At 32.0% G+C, this 17,065-nt stretch overlaps 1 protein-coding gene across 1 annotated transcript; it reads right to left on the bottom strand.

Annotated features, from left to right (window-relative positions):
• Positions 1 to 3,440: 3,440 nt before the first annotated feature.
• On the bottom strand, positions 3,441 to 16,535 carry LOC124364268 (translationally-controlled tumor protein homolog). Its single transcript, XM_046819613.1, has 6 exons — positions 16,379 to 16,535; positions 10,151 to 10,221; positions 7,985 to 8,172; positions 6,238 to 6,353; positions 5,133 to 5,300; positions 3,441 to 3,715 (listed from the first exon to the last, which is right to left on the bottom strand). The coding sequence occupies exons 1-5, from the start codon at positions 16,404 to 16,406 to the stop codon at positions 5,185 to 5,187; spliced, it is 519 nt and encodes a 172-aa protein (XP_046675569.1). The 5' UTR covers positions 16,407 to 16,535; the 3' UTR covers positions 3,441 to 3,715; positions 5,133 to 5,184.
• Between the last annotated feature and the right edge of the window lie 530 nt (positions 16,536 to 17,065).

The following is a 17,065-nucleotide window of genomic DNA, read 5'->3' as shown; positions in this document are numbered from 1 at the left end:
GTTCGCGAGTGTGTACTCATATGATGTCACCATGGTTATAAGAGTGAGCCATTTTCTAACCTCAAAGGAACAGATTTTATTGTCATTACTACTAGTCATAATAGAGACTATTTCCATACCAGACGTTCCTTTGGGTTACAGTTTTTGACAAACTATTACAGGCATCAACCCCCTAACAGCCCTGACAGTGGAGGCATACAGACAACATTTTTGTTAGTCTTTCACATAACAAATTAGCCTTTTATTTAGCAGTTTCTTAGAAGGAAGTACGCTGAACCTAAAACAATGAAACTGGTAATTTTTAGTATGAAAACTCAAAAACTGCAACATGAAAATTGGAATAAAGTATTCAATGAAAGAGAGGTTGAAAGTCAATTAATATCTTGGTATAGATAAGATTGGTTTATCAAAAAGGTAGAAATCAACAGATGAGAACTTCAAGATATTATATTTTACATATCAATTGCCCTCCAGAATTAATGGTTATAAACTAAAGAAGTTTGAACATAAAACTTATTGCTACAGTAAAATTTTACCATGCCACAGTCTTGATTGTTACTGTGGGCAACTCGAGATTGGGATTAGCGAGATACAGCAATTGGGGATGTGCAGAGAAAATCCCTTTCATGAATAGACAAAAATTTATCTGAGCTGTTTGGAATAAATGTGCAAAAGGAGCTGACTCTGTTTTTTCTGTTCACCTTATTGTTGCAGACTTGTTTTACTCTCAGGTTTGGAATAAATGTACAAAAGGAGCTGACTCTGCTTTTTCTGTTCACCTTATTGTTGCAGACTTGTTTTACTCTCAGGTTTGGAATAAATGTGCAAAAGATTTGATTCCTTGCTCTTTCAGTTGAGTTATTTTTCCAGGAGGGTTAACTTGACCTTCTAATTGAATCTGTTCTGTGTAACGGAAACTCTAAAATTCATGTACCATAAATTTCATAACATATCCTTCATTTGACACAGCAGAAATTAATTTATGAACTCCATAAACAAGCTGTTGATCCAGAATCCAAAAACTTCACATAAAACTTTTCATTATATTCACAGTGAAAATGTTATCCACTAGCCTACGATCGCCAAAACTACAACTAATAACCATAAAATCGGTTTGAATTAATGAATAAGTTCAACAAAATTCGCCACACCTCAATTCTTGATATAATTTTTCTTTTCAATTTTTAAAAAATGAACTAATTAGATGATTCAACAGAAAATGTAGACTGACTGACAACTGAGATTAATTCAATGCTTCTTGAAAAAATTAAACTCAACTGTTCAAAACAAAACTTGATTCACTTGTATTTGACAAATTCATTAAAAAAAAAATACGGCCGTTCAATAATACAAGATACATTTTAAATTATTGTCACACCATTTTATTAGCTTAACTATTGATTTATAATTTAAAAAATATTAAAAACTGATTACTCTAGATAAAGAATACTTAACTATTGATTTATAATTTAAAAAATATTAAAAACTGATTACTCTAGATAAAGAATACTCATTTTATAATGCAGGCCTTTATTAAAACACCTTCAATAATAATTATTTGACAATTAATTACAGTATTAGAATCACACTTCATTCAGTATGTAATTATTTCAATCGAAGTGACATTAAATCAATTATAATCGACCACATATTCACATATCATCGTTGCAGATATATCATCTAAATGACATGATACATTGTATCCAATTGGCTAACATCTGAGGAAATGGATTTATCATAGTCCAGACGACAAGCAGCTTTCCACGTTATCAGCATTTGTGAGCTCATTCCTTTATCAATTGATTATTTCAAATTTAATAACTTTTAGATTTTTTCCATAAAAAAATGTAATACTGAAGTCATAACTCATTTCACTTTTCAGCATCTCTGAGTTATATTAACCTTTCTTTATCAATATAAAAAACTAGCAGTTACCCACTGCTTCGCACGCAACTTCATAGGTTTTGTACCTGTATGACCACTTCTGGATCAAGTGAATTATATTTCTGATACCAATGTCGAGTTTGCCTTGTTACTACAATCAAGAAAACGTTAAGAAGTGAATATTTATGGTCATTATTATTTATTCCAGTCTCAGTATTTTTTTCCCATAGTTGATTTTGACTTGTTTTCTGATTAAGAAAATATGTATCACAGATCAAAGAAGCCTACTTCTGTCAAAAGACAACTAAGATTGGTTTTACAGTACTTAAATTTGTAGTGAAGTTTTGAAAAGATAGTAACTTTTGTCTTTTATATCAAATACTAAAAATCCACAGTTAAAAAACTACATTCACAATGACACTATTTACGTGTTTTGTTTCTTGTAGAATGAAATTTGGTTTACATATTTTAGAACATTTAGAGCTGGAATTGGTACAATAGATTGAAATCAGTTCAGCAAACTTTCATCTAGCTTAGTTCTTGCAGACTGCTCCAAGTGGAGTAAATTCTGACCATCTTATGTTTTAGGACATTTTCTACGATAGATAGTGACTTTTCTAATCAATGAAATCTAAAAACGGTATAAAAACTAAGTTACTCTCTATAGGATTTACACACTATAAAATGTAAAAAACAAAAAAAAATCGTGGTTAATTAATTAAACATGAGGGTATGCTGCTATAAAACAATGTTAAATACATTTGACAGGCTCTTTCAATTGATATTTTACCAATTTTCACAAAGATGGGATATTTCACCACTTTTAAGACCAGTGGTATTTTCAGAATATGAATACACCTATATTCATCCCAGGAACTGAAAATACATCCATGTAAAATTTAAGCACAATCAGTAAAATGTTTTAGGTGTGAAAGCAAAAAAAAAAGGCACTTTGGCATTTATATTACTAGGATTGTTTATTTTACTGTGTGTAAAACCAAATACAACTGGGTTAATAAATTCAACAGTTTGCTTATAACTAGAAAAGTAAAATCAATGTCACAAATCCGTACAAATGTTTTCGAGGACTGGCAAATCACTAACTGCAAAAGTTAAAATATTGGGGTGCAAGGGTTACTGATAATCCTTCATCACAGATCTCTATCGAGGGGGGCCCCTACCCCCAACCTTACCCATCCTGTCCTCCAGAAGCAGTGCGGAGGTAAAAAAACTAAATACAATGAGAGGTTTGTCCGCTTCTTTATCTTAAGAGAAAACAAAATGCCAAAGTTGCTGCATCCCTTTAGACAATCATGGAACTGCATTTCAAGAATCAAAGGTGGCAGTGTCAGATACGACACTGCAACTCAGCAGAAATGGGACTAAATTCATCCACAATACATTCTCAGCCATGACATAACAATAATTGCATTAGCATAACAATTTGTGGCACAAGTATTTGTTGAGTTATTTTAATTTTACTTATATCTCAGCCACCAATTCAAGTCCACAGGTCAAACTGATACAATTTAAAGGCGAAAATAAAAGATCGTGAATTTCAAAGCAATTATTTATTGCAAAATATTCTGTCTTCTTAAACGATGGTTTCACAAGTAAACTTCCCCCATCTTCCATAGTATAAATAAATTAAAGTGTACAGTTTTATATAGAGGGTAGAAAAAGTATATACAAAAAAAATTAAATACATCAAATTTTAATAATATTAAAAAATAACAAATATAAAAATGATGATGGAGCTTAGAGTTGAGCCTTGCCACAACCGAAGGCAAGGCGTCTTCTGGAAAGTTTAATAGATGTCCTTAAGCTCCATCTGGAACAAAAATAACAAATAATCATACATATGAAAAATTAAAAATGCCAAAGTTTCAGTTTGTTTTTTAGTACCATTCTAAGTAAAATTTAGAATCACATTAACCTGTTGAGTCCCGGGTTATGGCAGCACAGGGGCATCTGCTGGCCCGGGTTTTTTCTGGCACTTGGTTACTACTTTGCATTATAGTTATTTTTTGCATCTGCATAATGATATACTCATAAGTTTTATTTTTATGTTTATTTATTTCATATTATTGATATTTCTAAATTCAAATATACATATTTAAATTTATATATATATTTTGATTCCAAGTGTAAGTTTATTTTTTATAAATCAATAAGACTAGGATAAACAAACTAGGAAAAAATCTAGGTTTGTAGATTCCTTACTTATTCCAGAATCAGCATTTATTCCAGATTTTGAGCTGTCAAATGGAAATATGTGCGGAATAAAGTTGGTATCATTCACCCAGGGATAGGTAATTGGAGGTAGCTTTCTACGTTTGGGGTTAGGCCTACATTCAGTTCCTTCATTACCAGTAAAGTCATTTCTGGGATTATAATTTTGAACTACCTCGTTTATTACCAAGTCAACACTATCCAAAGTAGGCTTATTTGGACGATTATTAGAATAAACAGTATCACCCGATGGTCCTGGTACTGGTTCATCGAGATAACCTAAATCGTGGTTGAAGTCTGCATCACGAACTAGTTCACTAAAAATAAAATCACCACTTCTTACACCACTGAAAATATCCACATCACTTTCGTCGTCACTATCAGATAGTTCACTAAACTCACTGCCCAATAATTCATTAATATCTTGATCAAACAACTCATGCTTACGCGAAGCCATAATTATTGTGTACAAACAACAGCAACCGGCTGAAACGCCTCGACGTTTAGAGTAAAAACAGGCTGCCAAGTATCGTAGCGCGAAACAAAATATACCTCACGAGAAAGCCAGTGTTCTCCCGAGTAACCCGGTATATTGAACGTCATTTAATTTAGCGAATTGAGTTGAAGAAAACGCAAAAATAAAACGCTCTGCGCGCGGCCGCAACAGTGCGGCAACGGGCCACGACTGCACACTTGCCTCAGTCGCAACTGTGCGGCTACGGGATCCAACAGGTTAAAAACTGTACATTACAGACTAAAAAAATTAACTTGAAATACTTTTCAATTAACAATTAATTAGAATTAAGTTTATATAAGATAGTAGTATGAAGTTACAAGAAATTTAATGCAGTACAGTTTTAAAATTATTTCTATTTTCTGAAAAATTATTTTTAATAATTCTGTGAATTAAACAAAAACGATTACACCACCTTTATGTTATCAAAGAAATTATTTGACTTTTTTATGAACATGTTGGTATTCCTTAATGGTTTTATGACATAAAATGTTATACAAACCTTCAGCGATTTCTTATATTTTATGTCAGCCAATGCGTTGGATTGCTGCCAGTTAAAATTTCTCCTCGAGGAGGCCGTGCTTGAAAAACATCAGCACTGGTACGCTGTCTCCATCGATGTCCCTATACTCTAGTAAGGCCACCATGCCGTCAATATCCATAGACTCCCCTGCAACAGTTGTCGGTTCCTTAGTATTGTTCATGCTTTGAATTGTTATCATAAACACATTATGAAATTCTATTATGGAAAGATACGATTCTTCTTGATATATGTAAAGACTTGATTTAAAAGAGAATAATTCAAATTCATTAGCATAAAAATTAAGAACAACTAATTTGACAAAGTAAACTGGCTCTGTACAATTACCTCAGCCTGACTTTAAATATCCTCTCAAATATCACGGCATAAACAATAATGGTGAGTAAAAAAAATTCATTCCCAAAATCTCTACGTCCCACCTTTCTGCTGAGGTGGATCAAAATCTCCCAACGCATTTTAATGCTTTTAAATAAAATATAAAAAAACAGGTTTTAGCGTGCATATCAGCGTGATGCCCACAGACCTCAGTGCACAAACCCTTGTTGAGTCAAATTAATACACAAATACAATTACACAAATTTAATAGTAGAGCAATTTTTTGTTACAATTAATCGTTCACATTAGTGTTCACCATCAAGATGTGTTCACTGTATTTTATGCGAGACACCTGAAATGTGAGTTGGCAATGTATGTTGCGCTTCACATATCAAAGCGAACCATTACAACACACAACCGTTTCTGTAGCATGTATAGCTTCCATTACTAGCGTATGTCAGTAGTGGATATTAGAACATGCACACGTACGTTGCACTTACCTTAATACAAATATGTTAGCATATGGTAAAATATTTGAAACCCTTTGAGTGCCGTGGCAATTTAGGGGGTAACATAGCAAAATAGGTAAAGCACTTAAAGGGTTAATACAGTTTTATATCTAACAGCCAGCGTTTGCCGGATAAATCCAATGCAAATTGTACAGACTCAACAAGTTCAGGATATAACTAAGGTCACAACACATAGTGGTACTTTTCAAACATAATATAGTTTACACTCTGTGAGCAATTACCTGTAAAAAACTGTAGGTCCTTAAACCTTCCCAATATATCCTTCATTACTTTATTCATATTCGTCTTGAAGACGTCGACTTGGTCAGGATTGCTTTCTTGTAATTTTTCTACTAATCTGTAATAAATATGAAACAAACTTTAAAACTTCAAATTTATTAACTAAAGATCATAAATGTCCTATTGGCGAGAATTAAACCTTTTAGTGCCAGAGGTTAAAAAAAATCCATGTTGAAAAGTAGTTATTTTTCTGACTATGCTCATGAGCATTTAAGAAAAAAACGAAAGATTAATTCTTTTTAGAGAAAAAGCTTCTTTTTAATTCTTATTAAAGGTACATGAAATATCATAATAAAGAGCGTTTAAAAACAAACTAAAATCATGTGTAATAACCTAATATTGTACCATTAAATTATAAACAAATAGTCAAGTGCTAGAAGTTTGTTTTGCTAAAAAAAACAAGGGTTTGGAAAAAAGGAAACTCAAAACGTAAACATAACCTTACTCAGGTAACTTTCTAACAAACTCTACAAGACTATCTTCGTGGTCACTCGGACGTAACACCAGCACAAACATCTTCTTAAGGTTTTCTTATGTAACTTTTGATCAGTTTTTGTATTAAATTTAATAACTAATATAACTTCAAAACACGTTTAACACTTTTAAAAATGATTAAAAACACACATTAATATATAACACAATATTACATAACAACCGCTCCGCCACTCGTCACGATATGATCCAACTGAGTGTTGTATATTTAGTTATTTACGTCATCTAATAGCAGTATAAAGTAGAAATGATAGTTGAAAAGGTTAGTTCAGTTCATGTATTGGCCTTTGGTATATCAGCCAGTATGGGATAAGTTATATAGTGGTACTACATCTCATCTCATTCAGAGACTGCACTTTTCATGTAGGTACGTATCGTCTTGAAGCGAGCCCTGGCACTACAAGGGTTAAAAACTGCAAATTCAAATCAATTCTTAGAACTAATCACACAAAATTGACTAAGCTTAACAAATTTATCTGATTAAGTTGGATTTTTAAGTAAGGGGACTTTTTAAATGAAAGGCATATTTTTGAAACCTTTCAATTACAAAAGTACCTTCCTTTAAAACCCATTATTTCTTTAAAATTAGACCAAACTTATAAAATAACTCATCTAGTGCATTCCTTACACAATTAACAATCTGGTTGACAGAAATTATCATTAACAAATTAAACTCATCTTCTTAAATTTTTGTTCAGGAAAACTGTTTTACTGTTGTAAGCTGTGTTACTAAATAAATATTACTTGTTTCAACATTACTTAAACACAATATTGGTAGTATTAGCCTACAAAATGTATAACATTAAAATAATGTCTCCCATTGTAAAAAATCTTACACTTTTCTACTTAAAAGTTTGTATACATTTAATTAGCCTATAACATGTACAACCTTAAAATAATGTATCCCATTATAAATATTCTGTCATTTTTTTCTACTTAAAAGCGTATATAGATTTAATAGCATATTTTAATTTATTACCTGTTAAAAGTAAAAATTTTAATAAAAACATTAAATTATTACGAATACAAAATACTCCTCATAGCAAAATACTTATTTTTGAAACGTCCACAGAACACACATTACTTACTGAGTTGCAATTTGTATTCTGTACTATAGAAAATAACGTTATGATTATATGGCTTGTAATTTTTCGTCTGACCTAATAGAATTAATACTAAGATTATAACGAAACTCACTTCTTCATGTAGTCCTTCAGATACGCTGTGTAGGATTTTTTGTCTCCAAAGGCATAGGTTTCACACAGTCTGTGGTTCAGAACCACATCTACACCGGATTCAACTGCTTCATCTGTGCCTTCAGAGGCCTCTTCTGCTGACGGGTTGAACCCATCAATCTGAATGTCACCTTGCTTTCTTGTTACAAGCTGTCAAAACATTTAACACATTCATTCATGTCCATTTTCACAGTTAAAAAGTTACAAATATAGAGGAAACTACTTAGTCAGCTTACTGGAAATGGAACAATTTTTAAATGATTGTTGTCTTTAATCCAATTTGATTCTTTCCCCAAACAACAAACAAAATTAAAGGTCAGTATTTGGGTAATTTGACTTAACCCAAAGTCATTTACAGTATTAGCCATAATAAACAGTACTGAAACTGAACAGCTATAGTTGCCTTCTCGATCAGCTGATTCAATTGTCGATTGTAGATTGTTGCCACGGCTTACTGTTCAGTACTTGTTTACAAGTATAAGGATGAGTATAATTAGAATTTCAATCTCTATCTGCTTTTGATGGGTAGGCAAATTCATGTTTTATTTTCGTATACACTTTTATGTGTAAAAACTAGACTAGTCTTAACCCATTGCGGATCGTAATGTTTTGGTGCACGGGCACCAGCCGGCACGAATTAATTTACGGTTAGCGGCCGCACGATCAGCAATGGTGCGCCACATTGTATCGCTCGCTATTGCATACTAGGAAATTCAGCTGTGAAGGTATTCGTTCAGATGGAACATGGGCCTACTGGGGTAACCGTGATGTAGGAACGATAACACGCGAGCAAGGTTCCGGGGTGGCAGGGATAACGTCTGAATCATAGTCTAAATAAAGCGATTACAACATCCGGGCCATTGTCTAGACTAAACCCGCCAACTTGTACGTCTGAGTCGTTTAGTTCTGTGTCACTAACCTCAAAAGTATTATAATAACAACTGAGGAAAACACCCAATCAGAAGTGCTAAAAAGCAGAGAGTAAAATTGTATGAATGGGTTTACATATAACTGCGATCTGTAGGATATTTATAAAACTTTTGAAAACTCTAAATGTAGACCGTTGTTAAACACTCTTGGTTGACAAGTGAAGACTATCGCCCGATCTATCAGACATTAATAGAACTATTTGAAGGGAAACTTAAAAGCAGACCGCTTTTGCGACATGAGCTCGTCATCGTGCCGTTAGGCCTGGCCGCTGCGTGACGAGCCCAGCTCGTCAGTGATCCGCAATGGGTTAACAGATCTCATTTTCGTCTCATAACATCAAAATACTTTAATCCATACAATTTTAAGAAAATTTAACATTAATTTTTGTAACCTTATTTCACACTGGGAAGAAGTGAAGATATTTTATATACAGGGGAAGAGAGTATATATATTAAAAATTTACAATTATTTATTATTTGAAATTATATTTCATGCACACAACCAAAACGAAATGATGTTAGCAATAAAAGCTTATCAGAAATTTAATACAAAACCCCCATTTAAACTATTCATCCACAACCAAACCTTGGCCTCAGCCTAAGGTATTTCCTCCCCTAAAATTCTAGCAATACTAGGCTAACAAATAACGGCACACAATATTGGCAAGCAAAAAATATATAAGAGTTTCAAGGGGTCGTGTTCTGGTCCTCTTGGAATGGAACAGAAATAGTACACGTTAATATAATATTGTCAGAATTAAAGTAAAACTTCAGAATACACAAAAGGAATATACTTATTCTTTTTATTATTTTAGTCTCTACAAGTACTATCCAAACAGAAACACGCAAGAAAGACTAAATTTAAAGAATACGACTCTTTCCCTCATACAAAATTAAAAGCAAAAATTTGGGTAAGTTGTTTTGGGAAAAATGTTAATAGCTTTATAATAATAATTCATATACATGTAGTAAAAGATATTTATGTAGCATTTCCCTTTTTGCCCCTTCCAGTTAAGAATGTCATCTTAAATAGCCAGTAGCAGAGATAACTACAATAGATAATAATTACTTCCTTAATCCTATAAAAAATTATTGTCTGAATAAATATTGTCATAGAGGGATAAACAAATTGTACAAGGTAAATTATTGGAGCCAGATAGATTATACTATTTTTAGTGCAAAATATGTTCAATGTTTACCTTTCCGTAGACTTCATACATGACTTCATCTACGAGCTTCATTTTATACGTATCTGAGAACATTTCGTCACCTGAAAAGAATAACAAGACAATATTATACTGTTAAGTAAAGAAACAATACAAACATGAGTTCTGATAATTTAGTATTTGTTTGACATTTCAGTTGCTTCTATAAAAATAATATAAGGAGGCATTGAACCAAGCTAACATGACAATAACCATAGTGGCTATGAATTAGTGTTGTGTTTGTATAAATCAACACAAAATGTAATGTGCAGATGTTATTTCTGTATGTTTGAGTGTTCTGGTTTACTTCTAAATAATATGAACTGAATATCAGATAAAAAATTCAATTCAATAGTGGTGAGCTTTTGACACGTATCCGCTAGTCTTCCTTGTTTACAGGCTCACAAATGAAGCATTTATAAATGAAAAGCCCTTGAGGCTTAAGTGCATGGCAGTAGGCCACCCCAAGGGAAAAAAATAAAGATAGTTTATAAATGGGAATATTCCAGGGAACTTCCCGAAGGCTTTATAGGTCCCCAAAACAAGGGAATTTATGGAATAACTCATTTAAATGGGGTTTATTTTGTCTTAAAACAGTTTTGAAACCTAGGTTCTAAATGATCAATAGCAAAGCCTAATAATAAAAAATATAATGATATAATATTGGCAAAAACTTCCATCATGGAAGAAACTGAAAATGAGTTTGGACATGATAGATGCGATGGAAAATGAAGACGATGAAAACTAATTTTTAACACATAGCAACTAGCCTACACTCATTTACTGTGCATAATTTAATTGCCAAGTGTTTACAGATATGTGTTTATCTTGGAAGACCTGATCTGAACAAACTGTGAAGATATCAAATCTATTTTAAATAATCCTAATTATTAACATTGCAAATATTTAAATTTACAGTTTAATTTACAAGTTAAAATGACATATTAGTAATTTGGAATATTTTGCACTATTTTATAACAAATTTGCAAGAATTTGTAAATAGGTTTAAAAATTTGGTTCATTTCCTTTGATACTAGAAAACATAGTTGATAGTGAGTGATCCACCAAGCAATCATGTGGTATTCGATAACATTTAACGATGAACACAAGTATCACAATTTTAAAATTCATGTGAAGGAATTAAGACATGTATGATGTACATTTCTGAATATAACTTTCAGAATTGATTAAAATGTTCGGTACTTTGGGATTATACCGACCACACCAGTATGAAGAACAGAAAAATATAAATTTATAGAAACAAACATGATAGAACGAAAAAAAAACTTTCATTACAAAATTACAAGCATTTCCAGGTATTGTTGTTGCTGTTATCTTATCTTTCTCGAGAATCCCGATTACGGAGAATCCTGATTACGACAGGCCGCGCGGGATCACATGATTATTTAAGTTTTTTGCACGGTACATAATTGCCTTTCCATTACAATTTAATTTATATTTCTGATCAGCCCCTCTACAATTTAATATTTTACTGATAGGTACTATCTTGAGGGATGTTTTTCTTTCGTTGACATCAGCGCAGGGCAGCACCTTCAGTGCTGCCGAAGCCCGCGCTGATGGCCGGAGGCACTCACATTTTGGGTGGTGGAGTACATAAAGATGATGTGATGGTGAGTACATCAAGAATAAATACAAGTTTTGAGTGTTTTTTTCAATAAAGAGTTTAGTTTTTGTTTGGTAATGTATGTTTTTGTTGAATTTTTGTGTTTGGAGAAATGTAGGGGTAAAACACGGAAGTACAACAAAGCGACGCACCAGCTGAACAAGCAGTGAGACTGCAATCACGTTATCTACTAGACCGCTCGACTTTGACCTCTGTCTGAGGATGGGGAGGGGTTTGCGATAAGACAATTCCTGTTTTATATTGATGAAATATTGTTCTACGCTAATCTAGTAATCAGTAGAAGCAAAATGTCAAATAAATTCCCGGGAATTTATGAATTTTGGGAATATTCCCAGCAATGGTCGCTGGGAATTCTCCCCCCCCCTCCACAAGTGTAAATTCCTGGAAATTTTAGATCACTAAACACAATTAACGCATTTAACCAAATTTTCAACAAACAAAATAGTTAAAAACGCACATTAGTGTAATAAAATAAGTAAAACTAATGTGGCAATAACTTCCTAATTTCTTTTGAAGAACAATCTACAAACTAGTGAGTGAATTCGATCACAGAAAAATATCTTTTCCTACTAAAAAAAATTACATGGCAAACTCGTATTCTCAATCTAAATAAACACACCACCAGTAATAAATTATTTCCTCACATTTTAACTGCACACGTAATCCACACTCAACTGCATAACTTTCAAAAATTGAGAGTAATAGAGGTAATGTGTCCCAGTTGTTATCACAAAGGCAGTAAAGGCTATTGTACAGAATGGTTGTTGGTGCTGTAAGGAGCTGTTCTGACCACAAACCACTCTCTAAGTTATCAGTTGCTTATGAAAATCATAGATAACAATAACCACAGTACAATAAATATAAATGCAAAATGACATTTCCATTTCAATTTATAAAAAACATTATTATTTGTTATTTCCATCCCATAAAAAACGATGTATAGTCTCATTCAGGATGAATAGAGTATGTTTATAAAACAATAAAGAGTATCATAAAATCCAGCTGGACTGCAGTCTAACATACGGCTACCACGAAAATCTAATTAATGATATTCATGAGTATCCAATTCTCTACATTCATTGTTATCTAAAACTACTGAAACCCAAATTTCTAACCGAATTATGTTTCAAACATTCATTGTTATCTAAAACTACTGAAACCCAAATTTCCAACCAAATTACGTTTCAAGTAGACTATTTCGAATTACAGTATAGTTTGGCTGATTATCTTAAAAAGTAATGACTTAATTATGAATAAAAAAAACTATCTAGGCCATGTACATTTACAATCTTAAAAAAAAAAAAAAAAACAGTGTAACATTTAGTTACTTTTTACTATATTGAAGGGTAAATGTGTCGGCACAAATATCACATGAACATTAACCATTGTTCTTTTGGCCTTTACTCAAATACCATAAGCAGGATTTTACTTTGTTGAATTAATTTGAAAATATGATGTCTAACCAAATTACGTTACTAACTTGTAAGATTGTATTTTAGTGAAGCTATATTTTCATTTCTAAAAGAAATAAATATATTTGAGATAAGAAAATAATACTTTAGTTAAATTTTTATAACCACACCAAAACAAAATTATAGCCAATCTGCAATAGTATTTCTATACATTCTGACACAAAGTCATAGTTGGTTTGGTTACAACTAAAATAGTTTTGATATTTCTAATCAATAATAATGATAGGAATGTGGTAGTAGCCACTTATTATACTAGAGCCAAATAATCTATATGGTATTTGAGTAATACTTAGTTACAAGTAAAATGATGTAGAACACGTGTTATTTGTGTTGCAAGTTGTCAGACGAGTTTATCCTTAAAATAGTAAAAACTAAATGTTAAATTTTTTTATTCATTACATTGTACCAATACACAAATCCTAAATTTAATAGATCATTACTTATTAGATATAAAAATAGATTAACTATACTACAATTTGAAGTATGTTAATGTAATTCAGTATAATATTATTATGGGGAGACTTTATATTATCGAACTTCTATGCATGTAAAAATTGCACACAATAAGAGTTAGAATAAATTTTTGTAACTAGAAGAATCTCGTACATTACAATTAACTATGGCCTAGATTTAGATAACAAAGAAACATTACAATATTTATAACTTGCCCAGCATGATAGCAATGAGTAACCGCATTTGTGAAATGGAGGAAAGAATTCTGTCCATGTGATACCAGGAGTCAAACCCACATGTTGAAGCTACTTACACAAATCTTATCACTTGTGAGAAATATCTTATATACTTTCCTCATATTCGTCATTTTCAAAGTTTCAAAATATTGGTTAGTTCTTGTTGTTTATCGTTTACATTAAAATTACTATAACTAATAAGTTGAAAGCATATGATTTTCATGCTATTAACCCTTTGGACGCCAACGCCCGGTTGATCGGACCGTCGAAGTCTAGTTGAAAAACGCCAACGTTCGTTCGATCGGACCGCTGAGGTCCGGGCGAAAAGCGCCAACGTCCGATTGCTCAGCCGTTTGAGAAAAACATCTTTTAAAAGTTATTTTTTAACTTGAAAAGTCTGTTTAAACTGTTTAGGACTATTTCAGAAGTATATAAGACTATCTGTATAATCAATTTTGTTCAGTTTAGTGTCCACCCATTGTGTTTCTCTAAACACACATGTTAGAAGTGACGGGGACAAATGTATATATATTTGTAAATAATTATTTTGTTGACAAAGATTTTTCTTACTTCTTTGAAGAAAATCTATGATAATATAGACTTATAGTAGTGAGAAGATGCTCTCATTTTAATACTACGTAAATAAAAAAAACAAGCAAACATATTGTTTGTACTGTACAATTAATTCTAGTTATTGTACATTTTTTCTAATATCTACACTAATTAAAAGTACTTATTTTTTGTGAAACTATTTTTCAACTTTCAATTCTGAATTTTTGTGAGCAGTCTTAGATATAATATATCTGTAACGAATAAAAATATCACCGTTAGGTAAAATTTTTTTTTTTTCGTAGGTACCGATATTTTGGCCTGAAGTGAAATTTGTAAGCTTATGTAAACAAATGTTTTGGTTAGGCATTACCACATCATAAACAATGTAGTTCCATTCTAAATGCTATTTATATAACAACACTACCTATTAGATAGCGCATATAATTTCTTACAAATAAAAAAAATAAATATTCAATTAACATAAAAACTAAGGATAATACAGAGCAAAGGTTAATAGGTTACAAAAACGTCAAAACAAGGCTGGCGGTTTTGGCTAGTACAGTTGGTTCGGGCGCTAGCGTGATGGGTAGGGCGGCAGCCTTAGGCGTTGGCGTCCAAAGGGTTAAATAAATTTTAATATCGAATTATCCCTCAGATAAAAACAATCAACCATTCAATAACAGCAATCGACTAACAAGTTTAGGCCGCTTATTAAAGTTTACCCATTTTTGTTCAGTATAACCATGAAGATAAATGATTTAATTGAGATGATGGCCGCTAATGCTGTAGCCAGATACTTGTTTAACGAGTAATGAAAACCATGCTACAGCAATGTTCTGATCTAAACTTCGATTTATTGTCCTGTGATACCTGAGCTGCATTATAATAAACAGCCACGATAATATTGTATCCATTTATATTCATGAGTAACTTGTAATACTGTTATTCTGTCAAATAACAATAGCTTCCAATTAATAATTATGAATATCTTTAGGCTATTTGTTTCCATTCAATAGTTCAATATTTCTAACTATTAGATAATTTAGTTGTCATGGTGGCCGCTTATTATAGGCTACTGCAACCCAAATTGAAAAAGAGCATATAGGTAACTAGGAAAGACTTACAAGCAGCCTACACACCAATGCTTTTGTGAAATGGATTGGATTAGCCCATGTGTTACCAAGGGGCAAACCCACATGTCATTAACTTTCATTGTCATTTAGGAATTCTCAAAAATGTTACTTCTTGCTGTGATTGTTGACATTAAAAATAATTCCTAATAATTTGGAATCATATATTTGGATAGATAAATTGTAATTGGCTAGTCTATTGAATTATTAGGCCTAATTCAGATAAAATCAAACCAATCAATCACAGCAACTGAATAGGCCTAGCATCACCTGGAAGAGATAGGCTAAAGGTACCATTCCTAGGGGCCCTATTGACATAAGTGATCTAGGCCTATTTATAGAAAAGTAAAATATTTAAAATTACCATGTGCTACTAGTAGGTAGTACAGAATCTATATGTAATGAAACATTTAACCTAGGACAAATAGGCTACTAATTAGGCTACCAAAGAATACCTCCTTTGAATAAGCCATTCTAAAATTATTAAATTAGCATTCTTATTTTAATCTAATGGCTTAAATTTGTTACACTTCAATAATAAAGTATTCACTTGTATTAATTAACTTCCATAACGTGAGCTTAAAAATATAACTGACAAGACAGGTGATGAACTTTAGCCTTAGACAACAAACATGACCCACCCAGTTTCATAGTAAACAGTTCAATAACGAATTGAAATAATGCAAAATAGGATATCTAATAATAGAGAAAATATATCTGAAAGTATAATTTACCAGTAAACAGGTCCTTGTAGATCCTCATGTTGAAGATGGGGAAAGAAATCTGTTACTCCAACTTAGTGCAACAGCTCTCCTCAAGGGGTAGCAAACCGGAAAGACATATTTTTGGCAAGTCGACGAACAGGATGAGCGTGAAACATGAAAACAGGATGTAGGTTAGACAGCTGATTGAAAGAATATCCGTACTGAATCAAAGAGAAATAGCATGGTACAGTCTCACATATATTTCTTTATAAACAGCGTACGCATTAAAACATAAAGGCGTTTGATAACTACTGCATGCAACATTAATTGATTACGAATTTAATAAAATTTGAATAAAGCAGTTTTATATATATATATATATATATATATATGTATATACAGTTATTTATTATATATTTATGAATATAATATATATATATATATATATATATATGAAAATAAAACAACATTAAGAATCTCTATGCATCATCACAAGCGTATGAAATGGGTTATATTACATCTAAAGTTATATTGTGATGCAATTATGTTTCCAGTTCTTTGCATTCGAGCTATGGAACTTACATTTATTTGAATATATTCCCCGGCAGAAGAGGTGGCACAATCTGGTTCAAACAGTCACTAGGCACCTTGGTTTTGATCCTTTAAGTTTTTGTGACAATCAACTTCGCCATTCAGTAATTTTCGAATAAACGATTA

This window comes from Homalodisca vitripennis, chromosome 6 (assembly GCF_021130785.1).
Source record: "Homalodisca vitripennis isolate AUS2020 chromosome 6, UT_GWSS_2.1, whole genome shotgun sequence".
Taxonomy (NCBI): domain Eukaryota; kingdom Metazoa; phylum Arthropoda; class Insecta; order Hemiptera; family Cicadellidae; genus Homalodisca; species Homalodisca vitripennis.
This window is presented reverse-complemented; position numbering and strand designations above follow the sequence as displayed.